At 42.7% G+C, this 18,693-nt stretch overlaps 1 protein-coding gene across 1 annotated transcript in view; it reads right to left on the bottom strand.

Moving 5' to 3' along the window:
• Nucleotides 1-18,693, bottom strand: part of LOC130193116 (cell migration-inducing and hyaluronan-binding protein-like) — a 61,864-nt gene that overhangs the window by 24,138 nt on the left and 19,033 nt on the right. The window contains exons 9-13 of the mRNA XM_056413458.1: nucleotides 15,723-15,870; nucleotides 14,939-15,130; nucleotides 13,165-13,334; nucleotides 12,654-12,863; nucleotides 12,073-12,278 (exon numbers count right to left, since the gene is read on the bottom strand). Coding sequence (XP_056269433.1) covers nucleotides 12,073-12,278; nucleotides 12,654-12,863; nucleotides 13,165-13,334; nucleotides 14,939-15,130; nucleotides 15,723-15,870 — 926 coding nt within the window. The remainder of the gene's footprint in view (nucleotides 1-12,072; nucleotides 12,279-12,653; nucleotides 12,864-13,164; nucleotides 13,335-14,938; nucleotides 15,131-15,722; nucleotides 15,871-18,693) is intronic.

Raw genomic sequence — 18,693 nt, forward strand, 5'->3', positions numbered from 1 at the left:
TTTAGCTTATGATAGGTCAAGAGATAAAATGATTTATCAAATTAAGAAGCTTTTCGGTGTCTATTCCCATGAATAACAGTAGTCCCTGGATATGCAAACCCAACAGAAATGTGTTAGAGAAATACTGAAAAGGTCACAAATGTGTGTTTTTGACACATGATACATGATATCCCGACGCCAAGACGACAAGGTCATGTTCATGGCATCAGGTAACCACAGCTCTGCTACATCGGTTACAGTGTCGCAGTCTGCCAAGCAGCCATGAAATATACTGTAGGTTTTTCGTTTCTACTTTAACTGCTTTGGTTTCAGTTCAGCATACAATATAATGTAATCAATTTTTAAAAAGATGTATCACTGATGAAAAATGTTTATCAGTCCAGGTTAGTGTAGGAAAATGTTAAATTATTGATTAGTACTAGTTACTGTATGGTGGACAATGTTTAAGAAAGAAAGAAAAATAAACAAACACTTATATTGATCCCTCTGGGGAAATTATAAGTGTTTATTATTATAATGAGGTTCAGTGTCTTGCTCAAGGATACCTCAACATGCAACTATGGGGAGAGTGGGGTACCTTGTGGTTACGGGACGACCACTCATCCCCATGAGCTACAGCCCACCCTCAGTTTAAATGAATGACTAGTATTAGTACAGTTACTGTATGATGTAAATGGATGTATTCGTAAATCTCTTATCTTGTCATCCGAACCACTGAAAGCGCTTCAACACTACATCACATCGTTCACACCCATTTATACACGGATGAAGCTACCATTTTCCCTTCAGGAATATCTAACATTCACACAACGTAGATACGGCTAAGGGAGCAATTTGAGGTAAAGCATCTGGCCCAAAGACACATCGACATGAACAAGAATAGCCAGGAATTGAATGCTGATGCACAGAGATAAGCCACGCCCCCTCTAAGGTGCAAATGAAGCGAATAAACCACAAATAGTCGGGCGAGTAAAGCGTTGCGAATGTGTGAACGCAGCATAATGTTAACCTCTCTTCGCAATTATGCAGCGTTAACAGGATCTACACGCCTCTTCCCATTGCACCCTTCAGCAGCTCACTTTGGATGAGGAAGAAATTAGCTCTGGTGTCATCATGGTCTCAACCAGCCCATGTCAATGTGTAGCAGAAACGATGTCTCTTCTTCAGGAGACTGTTTTTAGGAGGATCGTTTTATAGAGGAGGTTTGATGCTTGACAGTGGTGATTTACAAATGACTGCTCCATTAGAAAAGCCTGTTATCAGACTGTTGGTCTCAAGGAAAACCGAGAAAGGTAATCTTTCATGTCAGCTTACAGCCCGTGGTCAGGAAATAATCAGATCTGGATCCTCTTTCTGTGTCCCATGCAGGCTCATTAGAATATAAAGCGTATTCACGTGACGTCAGAATCTCAATCGTGCCATCTTGGGGTCCACTTATTAAATGTCATCAGTTGACTTGGCTATCGTGTCCGCTGTTTGATTATGCGAGAGCCCAGCAACCTCATGTCCTTCTGCATTACCAAAGAAAGATTTCAGAGGTTGGAATTGAATATTCGCAACGCTTTTTTACCTGATTTTACTCGCTCAACACTTTGTGGTTAATTCGCTAGTTACCAGCACATAGCCCGGTCACATTCCTGTAAAACAGTTTTCATTTATCGACCATGGGACATTAACAACTATTTCTGCGTTATACTTGTGGAAATACCACAAATGTCAGAACATCAAGCGCCCCGTGTCTGGGTTCATACTATGATCCATAGTCGCACAGCTCCGACTCCAGGACGAGTGTCTGGATGAAGCCGCTTCCAGCGCTCATTCAGGACCAGCAGTGACTGTTTGGCTGGCCGTGCTGAGTGCTGTTCCCATGGAGCCAGTGTTTTATTTTACCTTGAAATGAATCACAGAGTAAAGGCAGACATCGCCCGACAGAGTTGCCATGTTCATGGCTTCCTCCCAAGTTTCCATCCACAGTTCCTTTTGCGCAAGTGAAAGACATTGATTTTCGCTCGGCGAAAAAAGCAAAAAGAGATTATTGACGAGAGTGTGTCAATGGAAACGTGCCCACAACCCGATGTGTCAACAGAACAGTCCTAACGCTCATACGCCGAGTGAAGCCGAAGTAGATGCATGACAAGTTGAAGTAATAGCCTGTCTTGTTGAGCTGATAAACCCATATTCTGAATCATTAGTCCCACATCCAACAGTGAGGCACAGTACCATAATCACAAGGCACACCGTTTTGAACTGAAATTGTGTCTCCTTCAGGATATAATGGTCATTTCTAAAGAAGAGCGGCATACAAACAAGCAAAACAATGCCGTGCATGGACCCCAACATGGCCGCCAGAGGTTGTTGTGGTCACGTGAGTGAATACGCTCTATACCGCCCAAGAACTACCCGTCTGTTCCAATAACAATAATACCATCCTATGACAAAAGAATAGTTAGTATTTCTCAACACATAGTATGTGTGGCATCACAAGGGGACAGGTAGTGGAGGGACGCTATATCCCAGCGACCACATGACAAAATGGCCGCTCGGGCGGAAACTACAGCTCCCAGACTGCCTCACCACTCACCCAGCTGCAGGTGCTTAGGACACCTAACTAAGGCAGGGCTGGGAAGCTTAAGAGGAGACAGAGGGGTGAGCAGAAGGGGGGAAGGAGCTGGACAAGCCAGGCGCTTACGATAAGTTTGTGTTGAAAGAATCTTTTTCTCCCCGGGATGCTTTGTGTTGAAGGATGGACTTTTTTTTTGATTTGTCTGTGTTTACTCCCAACCTTGCACTGCCCCACCCTAGCCGGCGATAGGGACAGCCTGTGACGTGACATATGTCAAATGCAGTTGTTTTCACAAGCAAAGGAATTTTCCATGAGGAATCTTAAAGAGACAAGCATTCATTCAGATTGTCTCAGACAGAATGAGTAGATGGCTATATTCAGACAACTTTCAGAACACCCCCTTAATTTCCAAAATGAGAGTGTTATGGGCGAGTAGAGGACATCTCAGACATACTGTACATAAATAAATGTTTTTATTTTGTGTGATTTTGACAATTGTGCAAAATACAAACACATCAACTATGACAGTGATTTATATTAAAATTACTCAGGCATTCCCAGACAAAAGCTGCAGCCTCAAATGACACAAGACTTTGACTGCTGGCTGTCAGAGAGAATCCTGGCCTGCAGTCTAACCACCTTTATAACATTAGCTAAAGCTGAATTTGTCAAAGATTAAATACTTGTTGGAGTTTATCGCTGTAGCCTTGTGACTAGGGATGGGTATCGTTTGGGTTTTTTCCGATACCGGTGCCTGAACCGATACTTTTTTTTAAAAACCCACAATGAGGACATTAAAAACCTCTTCGGCCATATTCCCTGTAGAAGCCGTTATCATGGAGCACTGACAAACAACGGATATCAGACTGTTAACATACACAATATATGTTCTCCATTATATGATGTGATATGTATTGTCATGTGCAGACTTTATAGGGTTAATCCTGTCACTGTTTTGATGGGCAAAGAGAACAACCAATCAGAGTTACTGAAGATGACACGTGACAAATAAAGTTTTGCTTCTGACAGCGAGAGTTACACTGAAACAAAGTGATGCCCCACGGTCTTTATTCCTCAGTCATTATATTCCCGGTAACACCGGGTATACAGCCGGGATCGCTGGACATCAACACATCTGCTAGCAGACTGTCACGCTCGTAGCTAGTAGCTCGCGCTAGCTACGAGCTAGCTTAAACATGGTTATAATGGCTAATTTTATTATTTCTTGGGCTACTTTTATGAATGCAAGACTTGTAATCAACGTTCCGGTACTAATCTGAGTTAAGGCTGCTCGTCATCATCGGTCTCCACGTGTTCAGGGGGACCGGTGACGGTCTCCCCGTCGCGCCCAGCCTGACGCTGGTGTGCTCGACACGGGTTCACGTAGTCACACACGGCGCAGCCTCCGCTGTCAAAGTTAAATATGAGAGGCTCGTAACCTGCTGACAGGGCGGAGTCACCAGAGAAGTTCACAACAATAGTTTTTTTCAATTTCAATCTGCTCAGGCACCGAAAAGAAGCACCGAAATATGCGTTGCGTTTCGGTCCGGGTAATACCGGTTATATTGGAACCGGTACCACATTGGCACCGGTTTCCGGTACCCAACCCTACTTGTGACCACTGGTCAGAATTGCAGATCTCTCACCCTCCAAAGACTGCCACAAGCTGTATGTCTTGAGACGGAACGGTGCGTTTTACCGTTCGGATTAACGTGCCCCGGACCGGCGGTCACACCATTCTTCGGTCATCACCAGATGGACCATCTTAATTCGTGAAACATCAACGGCTGAGATCGATTACCATTGTTTCTATAACATTAGATTCAGCGGTTGGCAGAGCACTCATTAATTGAGTGGCGTTCAAACGAGAGCGTATCCCCTCGGTGTGGCAAGACCGGCAACATACCGTGTCTGTGAAGAGCGTTCCTGCTACCCTTTAACTGTATAACTACCCTGTCACGGCCGGCTTTCAGTGAGCAGTGTCCTGCTCTGGGTAACTTGGTTTGACACTGACTTTTGGAGACCAATAATTACAGTGACTACCCCCGAGTTTAGAGTGTTCTTGCTCCCCTAATGACTGTTCTGTCTGTTTTCTAGGAGTCAGCAGATCACACCTGTGCAGACTAACTTATTAGCCCACATTACATAATGGGGCAGGGCCCCTGCAGAGTCATGGGGTTATACTTAACTCTGCCATCTGTCCAACCTGAAGATGGCCATGACCTTTATGGGTCATTTGGGTCATGTGCACGGGCCTCTTGGAGAACCCTTGCATGAAGTGCGGCATCATGCCATAAAAGATCTGCTAGATGGACTGGCTGAGGTGGAACACCTGATGGGTAAGATTGACCTCCCCCGTGAGGGCAGCTGAATCCAACCCAAACGGCAGGTCTCAGGAGTAGGGTTGGGTACCGAAACCCGGTGCCAATATGGTACCGGTTCCAATACAACCGGTATTACTCGGACCGAAACGCAACGCACATTTCGGTGCTGCTTTCCGGTGCCTGAGCCGATTGAAATTGAAAAAAACTATTGTTGTGAACTTCTCTGGTGACTCCGCCCTGTCAGCAGGTTACGATAGCCTATCATATTTAACTTTGACAGCGGAGGCTGCGCCGTGTGCGACGGCGTGAACCCGTGTGGAGCACACCAGCGTCAGGCTGGGCGCGACGGGGAGACCGTCACTGGTCCCCCTGAACACGTGGAGACTGATTATGACGAGCAGCCTGAACTCAGATTAGTACCGTAACGTTGATTGCAAGTCTTGCATTCATAAAAGTAGCCCAAGAAATAATAAATTATCCATTATAACCATGCTTAAGCTAGCTCGTAGCTAGCGCTAGCTACGAGCGTGACAGTCTGCTAGCAGATGTGTTGATGTACAGCGATCCCGGCTGTATACCCGGTGTTAGCGGGAATATAATGACGGAGGAATAAAGACCGTGGGGCGTCACTTTGTTTCAGTGTAACTCTCGCTGTCAGAAGCAAAACTTTATGTGTCACATGTCATCTTCAGTACCTCTGATTGGTTGTTCTCTTTGCCCATCAAAACAGTGACAGGATTAACACTATAAGGTCTTCACATGACAATACATATCACATCATATAATTGAGAACATATATTGTTTATGTTAAGTCTGATATCCGTTGTTTGTCAGTGCTCCATGATAACGGCTTCAACAGGGAATATGGCCGAAGAGGTTTTTAATGTCCTCATTGTGCGTTTAAAAAAAAAAAATATCGGTTCAGGCACCGTTTAGGCACCGGTATCGTTTTAAAAGTACCGGTTTAGCACCGGTATCGGAAAAAACCCAAACGATACCCATCCCTACTCAGGAGCCGCAAGGGCTCTCCCCAAGTGGGGGAAGTCTGGCATGCTGTCTTTTAGAGTGGATCTGCTGACTGCCGAGCTAGCTCAGATGAACTTGCTTCTCCTGACAGTCCACCCAAGTGCAGGGTGGACTGTGCGATCAGCTGCTTTATACGGGTGCATCAGCGAACTGTTAAAGCTAGTCTGAACAGGCAGCAGTTCTCTGGTGTTCGCAGTGACAGGACCCATTTTCAGGGCACAAAGTCAAAATGACGCATGTTCTGGGAACCATGGGTGTGGTAGACAGATGTATATAAACTTGCTGGTTGTGCTAAAGCAAGTCTTTAGAGTTTACCCTGAATATCTTTAGATTCAGAAGCAGTGGCGGTGCGTCCATAGAGGGCGCTAGGGCGCCGCCTCTCTTAAAATGTTGATGAAAAAGAAAATGAAAAAAAAATACATCCTGTCAAAAAACATTATATGCCAAATCATTTAAATAGTAAATATACCGTGTTGACGCTCTAAATGTGTGTGGGAGACCGTCAGCCTGTCAACAACCACTTAAGTTAATGTGAAAAAATATAATATATCGCCACACATCACGGAGAGAAGCCCCTCCCCATTTTCGGGACACCGGCCAAACGTGTGTGTGCGGGAGCGAGCAAACATTCACAGTCGTTTCGGCAAGGACGGCTTCTCATTGGCGGATGAAACGTGAATCTTGGGGTACAAAAATGTGCGCCCTGGCCAATGACATTGTTTTATTATTTCACGTGATTGGACTATTCGGCAGATCAGAGACGTATCGTTCCCTCAGCCAGAGAGCTTCACGGAGCTACGGGAGCAGGTTGCTAACTGAGCTGGTCAGCTGGAGACTCAGTGAGTAATGCGCTGTTTAGTTTCCCCTGTCTGTTGTTCCAAAGTCCTGGGACTGAAACTCTCTGGACTACAACGGGGTGAGGGATCTAAAGAGCTTCAGACAAGTGTAAAGCACGAATCTTGCCGCAGTTATCTAGCTAAGAGCATGGAGCTAACAGCATGAAGCTAACTCTGTTTGCAGAGCAGAGCAGCAGAAGGAGACCGAACTGGCATCGAAACACAACGAAGAAGTTCTGAAAAACAGACACATTTCCTCAAGAATAATGGAAACAGGCTGGTTACAGACATGATTGACTTTAACCAGAGTTATGGAGAAGTTTGCCAACTTTAAAGAGAGGAGGCTACTTTTCTTTACAGTAGTGGGGTCTACTCTGTCAAACACCCAATGTAACATGTGCTGCATCTCTTTCTGACTATTCTGCTCTGAACCGCTTTCATGTGAGGGTGAAACTCTTTTATTTTGCAAACCTCTGAAACCCAGCCCAATGTTCCTTAAAGCTGCTCTGAACCTCTCATGCCCAAAGTTACAGTGTGTTGATAGTTGTTATTGGACAGTGTTGAGCACGGTGTGTTCTTGAAATAAAGCTTTGTTTTTTACAATATTCTACTCAAAACCTCTTTTCTTCTCATTGTTGAGTGCTATTTAAACCGCGTCGCCCAACTGCGCCCCCCCCCCCAAATAAATTTCACCAGCCGCCACTGTTCAGAAGTGTTTATTTGCCCGGTACGTTAAAACCATCTCCACTGTCTTTGAGCCTTGATCTCCAGGTTTATCAATTAATTCACTACTTTGAACCATAAATGTCAAGCTCATGGCGACGCAAGAGGAAAAGTCAGTAGGATTCATTATCTTTGGCCCTTTCCCAGTTTCTGTTGAAACCAAAGTGGTGTACTATTCTTACAGCCAAGCTGCTATCATGTTTACCAATGTTTCCATCAAACATTGGATGGGTTTTTCAGAATTGTCCATTCTCCATGTTCGGTCTGAATATCCTCTCTGCTTACATTTGAAAATATTTTCAAAATCCTCAAACATCAGGGTGATCCATGATAAATATTACCATAATATAAATAGCTGCCAAATGTTCTGCAAATGTTCATTTCAGGGTTAATTGTTTTAGGACAATATATACCATGCCACTGTATATAAGACAAATTAACAACATAGGTAGAGCTTATAGTTAGGGCTGAATCAGGTTCACCTGGTCCAGCCCCTTGATATGCTGCTATAGGCTTATAGGCTGCTGGGGGACGTTTAGGATGCACTGAGCACCTATCTCCTCAGGGATGAATTTTCATCTCTCAATCACACGTTACTAACTCTGCTTTCTCCCCGCAGTCCTTTTGACTTCACGTCTCATGGGGTCATCGGACCCTATGAGACGGCATAGATCCTATCTGCCTGATGGATCATCGAGGTCTGGGTCGTGGAATTCCTGCTACCGACTACGCCACTGTTGAGACTCCGCCCACTCCTCCTCTCTACCGCCATCTGCCTGATGGATCGTGGAGGTCTCCATCGTGGAATATGCCTACTATGAACTATTCATACACTGTCACATTCATTGAATGTATTTAAACTCTAAATCTGTCCTTCTGTACACATTACATCTATTGCACCTGTCCATCCTGGAGAGGGATCCTCCTGTTGCTCTCCTGAAGGTTTCTTCCCTTTTTTTCCCCCTGAAGGGTTATTTGGGAGTTTTTCCTGATCCGATGTGAGGTTTTGGGGCAGATTGTAAAGCACTCTGAGACAAATTTGTAATTTGTGAAATTGGGCTATACAAATAAACTGAATTGAATTGAATAGGTTCAACTGCAATTGATGAAAAACTTGATTTGGTATTTTATTTTTTGGTTTCACTAATCTAACCATTCAAAGACAAATGGACATGTGCACAAGCACACACACTGTTGACTATTGTGTTTAGCTCCGACCTCCGACCGTGCGGACACATACGTCATCGCTGGAGCACACATCGTTTTTGGTGAAAGCGCAAAAAGGTTTATGGTCCTTCATCTTGGTGTGAGATGCAGACACATTTTAAACTAGATTATTTAATTGTTTGATTGATGATGTTTTCTGGTTTGTCGTCTCTTTTTTTAAATGTATTTTATAATTTGAAGTTGTTTAAATTTTTTGATGATTTAATTCTAAAGTCGGCAATCATGGCCAGGAACCACTTTTAAAAGAGATTCATTAAAGAAATAAAATAAAAGAAATACAATTTAGCAAAATTTTTAAATAAAATGTTCTGACAGCAATACCTTTAGTGATCATGCAATAGTTCTTGGCATCAGGTGTTGTAAATGTGCTACACACATACACACACACACACAGAATTAAGCAAAACATTTCAGCCCAGCACATTTATCTGGTTCAGATTTAATGTTTCATCCTCCTCATGCAGCCCACATGTCTCCGGTTCTTGGCAGATGTGACTGAAATGTATTGTTGTTTTAATTCAACACACAACAATGTCTGGAAAAGAGACAGGAGCCACCAGGGACCATGAGAGCGGACTGGAAATTAATCATCATAAATCGTATAGCAAGGACTATTGTAAGTGCAATCATGTTTGTTTAAACTGGAATGTGTACACCAGTTTTAAATAAATTGAGATTTGGAAACCATTATAGAATACAATGATCGAACTCTGAATTGTCTGTATGTGTGCATGTGAGCATGAATGTTTGTCTGTCTCTAATTGTAAATACACGGAGTAACCGGAAGTGATGCTCAGAAAGTTCATTTTGCCCATCAACTCAGAGTGAGTATCCACGTTTACAATCTGCACAATCATTGCCTTAAAGTCCAAAAAATCGAAAGTTACGTATGTAACTACGGTTCTATGAATCCTGGATGACCACCAGAGGCGATGCTTAGCACTGAACAACAAAGTCACCTGTGACCTCAGATGACCCCAGGCGAGTATAAGTTACGGCGTCATCCTGAGATCAGTGCTACGGAATCTTCTCGTGAAATCCCGAGATTCCGAGTGACCAAGAACGCTGGTGGTCATCCAAGATTAATAGAATTGTTGTTAAATACGTAACTTTGGTTCTATTTCATCCTTCGTGACTGCCAGAGGCTGTTAGCACTGAATTACTTCCATCAAGAGAGTCCAGAGGAATCCCAAGGAACCTACCTCGTATGACTCAAGCAGAGGAATGTGGATGAAGAACCACCTCCAGTGGGTTAGGGGTGGCAACGTTCACTCTGTAGTCTCTGGTAAATGTGCTCGGTGATGCCCCTGAGGCTGCAGCACATAGTCGATGTGTCCTTGAACAAGACTTTCAACCCTGAATGTCTCCCTTATTGCTTTGGATACAAATGTCAGCTTATTGAAATGTAATGTAATATATAGTAACAATGAACATAGTGATAACATTTCAGAGTTAACGCAACTCTGGTAAGTTATTTTTCTACACTGAGAAGTATTAAATATAAATAACAGTTTTAGTATTTTTACAAAAAATATTTTTGCTGCAAGCTTTCAGCATTCCAACGCATTTTCATTAGGAAATGCATTTTCTAGTTTCGGTTTAATGTTGTCTGGTTTTCCCCTGACAATTCTGTATTGCTGAGGGAAGAGGATGTCTAGAGAGCGAGAAACCAGAAAGCAATTATGTGTGTTATTGTTCTGCAGGAGTGAATGAAAGCTGGATACAAATCGTTTGACTCTTCTCCTTCCATTCTCTTTTCCATATCGGTTACATTGGCTCTCATCGGATCTCAAAGATGGAATTTTACTTTTGTCTATTTGTTCTTATTTCTGCAGGAAATAAGTGTACAAACTGTGCATTAAAAAAATGTAACCCACAAATTGATTAAGATTGTTGAACCTAAATTAGTTTTTACTCTGCGAACAAAGCATCAACCTCAGACCAGTTTTACGCATAAATGACGAAGGCAGGCCAGTTCTCTTAATGTCAACACAGCCGTTAGAGCATCTGTTAGTAACGATAATTACGTTTAGACATTTCTTTTGTGAGAAAACAAATGTGTATACAGTAGCAAATGAGGCACAATGGGCCTCAAGCAAGAACTATTTCATATTCTTATCTTAACTTTCTCTTACTCTTTTTTTCTTACGGTATTCTGTTACAAGTGAGCCATGACAGATTCAGCAAACGCTTCTAGTAAACATGATGAAAGCCACCTGTGCCCCATATGTCCAAAAGTGTTCATTCACAAAAATAGAAACCAAGACTAAAAAGATAACTTAACAATTTTTGATATTTTAGGCCTACTTTTTTAAATCTCTAAATTAAAATCTTTACTTTAAACAGCCTCAGCTGTGAGACCTGCTAAAGCCTAGAGTGGGAGAAAAGTGCTAATGAGATGTCACTTGAGGATCATATTGTCACAAAAGATCAAATAGTTGGGAAAAAAAATGGAAAATGGAAATGGATTACAGAATAAGTACCATAATATGCATTGTCAGGCATTGTTACAGAGGATTGTACCCTTGACAGTGGTGTACATAAACCTGCATGACGATTTCGAAGTGCCATAAAAAATACTATTGCAGTAGTCGATTCTGGAGGTGATGAAGGGATGGATCAGAGGTAATGCAGCAGATGAGTGAATATGGATGAAATAAGTCAGTTATGGTGATTTGTTTGATGTTCAAAGGAAAGGTTGCTGCCAAACTTGACGGGTTGTGGATGTGTTCGGAGGGAGAAAGAGTGGAGTTATCGATGGTGAGGCAGAAGTTGTGACTTTGGGATTTGTGATCGAGGATGATTGTGTCTGATTTCTCACAGTTGAGTTTAAGAAAATTGGTTTGCATTCATGATTTAATGTCAGTGAGACAGTTGGTCAGAGTGTAGTGAGTAGCAGTGGGATGGCCTTTGTAGAGATCTAGAGCTGGACATCATCGGTGCAGCAGTGGAAGAGGAGACCATGTTGACGTAGAGGATGAACAGAAGAGGACCAAGCACTGAACCCTGGGGGACTCCTTGAGACAGAGCAGAGGAGGTGCAATTGATGATGCTAATGAATTGGTGTTGGTTTGTTAGATATGATTTGAGCCAGGAGAGAGCAGATGTAGTGATTTTGAGGGACGATTCGAGGTGGGTGAGAGGGATTCTGTGATTGATGGCGTTAAAGGCTGCAGTAAGAATGAGAATGTTGAGGTGGCCAGAGTCTGAGGAGAGGAGGAGGTCATTGGTGACTTTGAGATGGGCTGTTTCAGTGCTTTGCTGTGAGAGGAAACCGGATTGTAATGGCTCGAACCAATCTGTTCACAAAAACTACTTTGGTGTGTTTAATTGGTTTTCTTTGTTGTTTGTGCGGTTTCTGTATGCGTCTTACCTGCAGTCTTGCCGTGGGTTGGCCACATATCCTGGGTAGGTTCCTTGACTGATGTCACTGCACATTTTGCCATCTCTGTCTGAAGGCAGCAGAGTCCCGGCTCGCACCATCAGACCCAAACAGTGGTCAAACGTGTTTCTCTCTTCTGGACCATCCTCCGTAAAGAAACAGTGGCCTAGCATGTCATAGCCAACCACATTCTTCACCTGGAAGGACATGGACATATTACTGATCACGGACTGACAGTATGTCACACTAGAGCAAAGCTTCCCTTTCAAATCCAAAACAAATCTAACTGTAGAAATAACTATTTCAGAGTGGCCATCAGTTTTGGAGTCTATTGGCAGAAATCATTGCTTGTGAGACTGGATACTGTTTTCTAAGATGGCGCCCCAAACAACAAAAGCATTTTTACAGAATTCTCTTTTTAATGTTTCCACATTTTTGGCTGCAGAGGATGAGAATGAGTCCTTCCTTGGCAGTGCCGGCTGACTTCCTGCTGGCTTCTTCGACAAAATGTGAATGTTTTATTTAACTATGTCCCATAAAAATACATCAAGTAGTAAAAATCCTTAACTGACCAGCAGTCCATTGGAGCTGTGGATGGTTACGCAGCGGGAGAAGGAGTGGTGGATGGAGAGATCGCTGACAGAAGTCGGGGGGTCGTAACCTCCCTTCTCGTCCACGTCTCCGTTCATATGGAAATGGATCGGGTAGTGTCCCATTGTCTGCTGGCCCATGTGCTTCAGCTCCACCCCAGATATATGAAATGCCTTGAAGCCACGCTCCACCTGATAACGACCGAAAATATATTTTAGTGACCCTTGCAGGGTGATCAAGTGTTGCATCAATCAAATAATTGCTGTTCTCCAATCTTTTGGCACAGCAGGGGGAGGGGGCAACAAAAGGAAGGGATTCTGAAAAAGATGGGGGTGGCATAAAGAAGTAGCAACAGACAAACGTAGGGAGCAAGGAGGGAGGACGCAAGACCGATAAATATTTAGCAGGAAGACTAAAGGAAATAAAGAATGATGAATGGGAGGTATGGACTATGGTGGGAGGGAAGAAAAAGAGTGCGGGAGATCAATGTACCTTTAAATGTCCGCCAAAAGTGTCAAAGTTGAAGAATTTGCAGGCCTCGTTGCCATAGCAGCCGGGCTCCATCTCACCACGGAACAGGATGTTATGGCTCAGCAGGCCCACCTCCGCCCTCATGTCCACCCCGTCCACTTCCTCACCCATGTGGATGAACTGGGCCTTACCTGCGCGCACGCAAACACACACATTTATAGTGAACGGACAGAGTCACCCTTGTACAAACATTGATGCATAACATATACTCTGTTGCTGACTGTTTTATAGAGTTCCATGTGCTGAACATTTTTGCTGCAGAGTGGCACGCATGCAGGAATTTAGGAAACGGTCAGTCAGGAAGAGCCTGAGAGGAGCTCTGGCATCAGGCTCCCAAAATAGGAATTCTGCTATGGATGGCCAAATACCCGCTGACATCAGAGAGCCTCGGAAAAACAGGGCGCAAGTGGCAGGAGGGTGAGGGACTGGAGTCCTAAATCCACAGCAGAAACATGAACTGTCCTTTTTTGGTTTGCAGATAGTTATATGAGGACACATCATTGTTGACTTTTAGCCTGCGTGCAAGGAGGATTTCTCTCAGAACAAAGACAATTTCAATCATTCAGATGAGAACAGTGAGGACTGACAAGGCTGGCCTGCAGAACTGCAGAGTGTGAGCGTAGTAATGCAGTTAGAGAGAAAGAAAATAAGTGTATGTGTTCATACTAGCCTGCGTGTCATTGCATGTGCGTCAAAGTGAATGGACTCAACACAGAGTGCTCCAGGATGCAGGCTGAGACTTTCCCTTGGCACTGAGTCAGGCCAAACACCTTCCAATGACTCCCACACACTGCTCTAGGCTGAGCCTGGCCTATGGGTGTTTATGTGCAATAAAGTTGGTTTTAGTGTGTGATTTTAATCTGTTTGGGCAGACATAAATGTCTCAGTTAAAGACGGATTTCATTCCAAATCCCTAAAGGCTATTTAATGGAGAATCATTAACTCACCCTGTATTCAATAAATACATAATACCTGTATTCAATAAATGCAAAAAATAAATGTAAGATAGAAATGAAGCCAGCTATTATTAAAAAGTGTAATACTTAGAATTGAAATCCTTGTTGAATTGCCATCACCTGTGGTGACTGATGGTGATAGCTATCCATATCTATTCAATTTAATTCCATTCAGTTTATTTTGTATAGCCCAATATCACAAATTTGCCTCAGAGGGCTTTACAGTCTGTACACATACACATACTGTCCCAGGACCTCACATCGGATCAGGAAGAAACTCCCAAGAAATAGAAGAAAAAGAAAAAAACTTTCAATGGGAAAAAAGGGAAGAAACCTTCAGGAAAGCAACAGAGGAGGATCCCTCTCGCCAGATTGACAGAAGCATCTAGAATCTCTAGCTTGTGACACTGAACAAACACTTTTCCAAGAAGTTCCAGGTAGGCTCTATATATCAAACTGAAAATACTATATACAGGTCGTTTTCCACATCTGGTGATGCCTTTGAATGTGCGTTAGCATGTTGAATGTCTTTTCTTTCATATCCCTTACAAGGGTGTGGCTACGCTGACACACTTTACTTGCCTAATGCCGATTATTTATACCTATTATTTTTACGGGACTTCTTAGTGCCAATGACTTGACTGAGCCCCATCCCCCACTCTGGACCAGACTTTATGCTCCAGACGTCTAGTTAGTCTAAGACATTACTTGATAGAACAAGTACATCAGAACCTTTTATTCCAGCCTTGCATGGCTTATATTGGTCACTGTTCTCTCACCTTGGATCTTGACCTGGTTGGAAGTGCAGGTAGGGCAGGGCAATAGGTCGAACTCTTCAGCCTGGTGCATGGAGTAGTCGGTACTGGCCACGACTATCCGATCCCGGGACCTCCAGTTCACTGGTTGGTCGGCCAGCTCCAGGATGCTGCTGTTGGACGACATATCGATGGAAAGAGAGGCCTGCGGACGAACTACAGACGGCGACGGTGAAAGTTAGAGCTCAAATAATGCAGCAATGTAACACATACTGATATTTTCACACAGCAACACTCGTCTACATTGGGATGCCCATCCATGCCCACAATGCATATATGCATATTTAAGTCCATGGTTAATTTTTCATGCAGTACATTTTTCTGTGGAAGACTAAGCAATATGCTTAAAGCCTTTTTTTATGGTTGCTTACACACTCAAATGAAAAATAACACAGTCAGTGAAACATGACACTCACACACAAACATGAGTGCAGGTAATCTACAATTAGTCTGCTATTACATAAGCCTACGTTTTTTACAAATAGATTGTACATTTTAATCCGATCCCAGCTGACAATGGGTGAAGGAATGATTAACCCTCGACAGGTCGCTAGACTATCGCAGGGCTTACACAGACAACCATTCACACATCTTCCCCTAAAGATCCCCTTCCCCCCTTAAACATACTTAACGTCTACGTAGGTGTCTTAGGGTCGATCCATGTTAAAGCAGCATTGAAAAAATATCGTTCACATCTTCACCCACACACTGTTCCCACAAACATACAGACAGGAAGTCATGTATGTACCCAGTTTTCCACAGAGGAAGCGAACCCTGTAGTTGTGACAGAGTCCGTGAGCCTGCTGCTCGTTGAGGCAGATGAAGCCATAGTCCTTGTCATTCTTGTGGATCACATCTTTAGTCTGGTTGGCTGGTATGCCATCATGGGTTTCAGCCTGTATAAGGGACAAATGACAGACAACTATTGATGGAAGATAATATTTGCAAAAACACCAAAGCATTATTGTTACATTTTGCGCCAGACCAATGTAGGTGACAGCATTCCTAAAGATTAAAGAAACATTTCCAAATGTTGTGTCAATAGTCTTGTGTTTAGCTTGAGAGAGAGAGAGATGTCCACACAGTTGGTGCAGCATTCAAATACGTTAATTATTGAAATCTTCGGACAGGGTTTCAGGATTTATTCCACTTTCTGTTCTATGTAAAAAACTGATTATAATAGAGTATGCAATGAGAATATGTGGATTATATTGAACTTTTTTTACTGAGCGCAAATCTCCAACCCCTTTGTGACGATGTCCTTTAAATTATCAGACGGCTGCTTTTCTGATATAATCTCAATGGTAAAGATGACAATAAAACAATCTGTGGTTGCACTCATTAGAATTGGTTGCCCCTCCTCCAGGGATTGTAAAGAGCATTTTTATATATTTTATAAAGTAATTTCACAAAAAAGGAACCAAGTACTTGTTGAATACAACATCAACAATATATGCCAGGATGATGCTCATTTGTTAAACCAGCTCTGTTATCTCTGTACTGTATTTTGAATCTGTGAACGCTGGGGATAACAACTGTTGTGGTGGTGTTGTTGTCGTCTTGTAAGTCGCAGTAAATATTGGATTTCTTTTTCTATTGTGTTGTCTCGTGTCCATTTGATCTCATCTTTTGTTGTTTTCCCCTGCTGAGTGTTTGCATAACAGAGCACTGTAGGCTGTACTGTAAGTGTGGAGTGCAAGTCTTTAGTAAATGTACATTGGAACATGTTTAAACCTTGGACATTCACAATTGTCAGATGGCCTACTGAAAAGACTTTCCTGTTTTTGACCTTTCCTTTCTTTGACCAAAGAGCAATACAACTGATATCTTGAACTTCAGTGACCTTCAGTTTACCTTTTAGACTACAAAGCCAAGCTACAGGAAGGTGCACACTTTCCACCTAAGGCACTGAGCCTCTTCACGTTTCTTGCATGGTATGATAATCAGACAAATCAGAACCATATGAAACGTAAGAGAACAAAAAACACTAGGGTACCTAAATTAGAGATCCCATAGAGGCAAAAGAAATGCACCAGAACAATGATGACACAGGCAACCTAGGGAGGAAATTGCAGGCCCTAATTAACACAACAAATGTAGCAACATACTACATGGTAGATAATTATATTCCATTATTTATTAAATGGCTGAAACAAGAGAGCATAAAGGACAGATTGTAAGGGAGAACATTATTACCGTCGCATTGAAAATGCGGAAGGTTATGTTTTGATTGCCGTGTATTTATTTATTTATTTGTATGCGTGTTATTCGCATAACAAAAATAGTTTTAAACCGAATCGCATGAAATTTGGTGGGATGATTGGTTATTATCCGGGGACCATTTGATTAGATTTTGGGATCGATCGGGTCAAAGTCATGAAAAGGTCAACATCTTCTTGAATCGCATGAAATATGGTGGGATTGGTTATTATCCAGGGACCATTTGATTAGATTTTGGGATCAATCGGGTCAAAATCTTCTTTTTACCATAGCACGGTCAATTTTTATCCAATTGGCATGCAACTAATGCCAAAATGATCAGAATCCAATGCCCAATCTTGTGATATGCGAAGGTATGCGCTCTACCGAGTGCCCATTCTAGTTACCTTCGCATTGAAAATGCCGGAAGGTTATGTTTTGATCGCCGTGTATTTATTTATTTGTATTCGTGTTATTCGCAAAACTCAAAAAGTATTGAACCGAATCGCATGAAATTTGGTGGGATGATTGTTTATTATCCGGGGACCAGTTGATTAGATTTTGGGATTGATCGGGTCAAAGGTCATGAACAGGTCAAAATCTTTCGCAGAACTCAAAAAGTATTGAACAAATCGCATGAAATTTGGTGAGATGATTGTTTATTATCCGGGGACCAGTTGATTAGATTTTGGGATCGATCGGGTCAAAGGTCAAGGTCAAAGGTCATGAACAGGTCAAAATGTTCTTGAATCGCATGAAATTTGGTGGGATGATTGATTATTATCCGGGGACCATTTGATTAGATTTTGGGATCAATCGGGTCAAAGGTCAAGGTCATGGAAAGTTCACTCTTTTTTTACCATAGCACGATACATTTTTGTCCAATTGGCATGCAACTAATGCCAAAATGTTCATAATTCAATGCCAAATCTTGTGATATGCGAAGGTATGCGCTCTACCGAGTGCCCATTCTAGTTATAACAAGCTGCTGCAGCATACAGTAGCTATTTTTACCTTTGCATTGAAAATGCGGAAGGTTATGTTTTGATCACCATGTATTTATTTGTATGCGTGTTATTCGCATAACAAGAAAAGTTTAAAACCGAATCGCATGAAATTTGGTGAGATGATTGGTTATTATCAGGGGACCATTTGATTACATTTTGGGATCAATCGGGTCAAAGGTCATGGAAAGGTCAAAATCTTGTATTTACCATAGCACGGTCAATTTTTATCCAATTGGCATGCAACTAATGCCAAAATGTTCATAATTCAATGACCAATCTTGTGGTATGCGCTCTACCGAGTGCCCGTTCTAGTTATGTTCATGTTATGGGGTTGGAGCAGACCTGGCACTAATGTTTATCTTCATGGAAGGCTAACAGCTGCTGCTCTATGGTGCCAGGCTACATCCATATCCACTGGATGCTGCCATGTCATGTCCCAGCAGCACAGAAATGGCAGGTTGTCTCGGCGCTGACTTGATAGACAAACCTACCCCCAATGAAACTGGACTGAGG

Source organism: Pseudoliparis swirei, chromosome 4 (genome assembly GCF_029220125.1).
Source record: "Pseudoliparis swirei isolate HS2019 ecotype Mariana Trench chromosome 4, NWPU_hadal_v1, whole genome shotgun sequence".
NCBI lineage: Eukaryota > Metazoa > Chordata > Actinopteri > Perciformes > Liparidae > Pseudoliparis > Pseudoliparis swirei.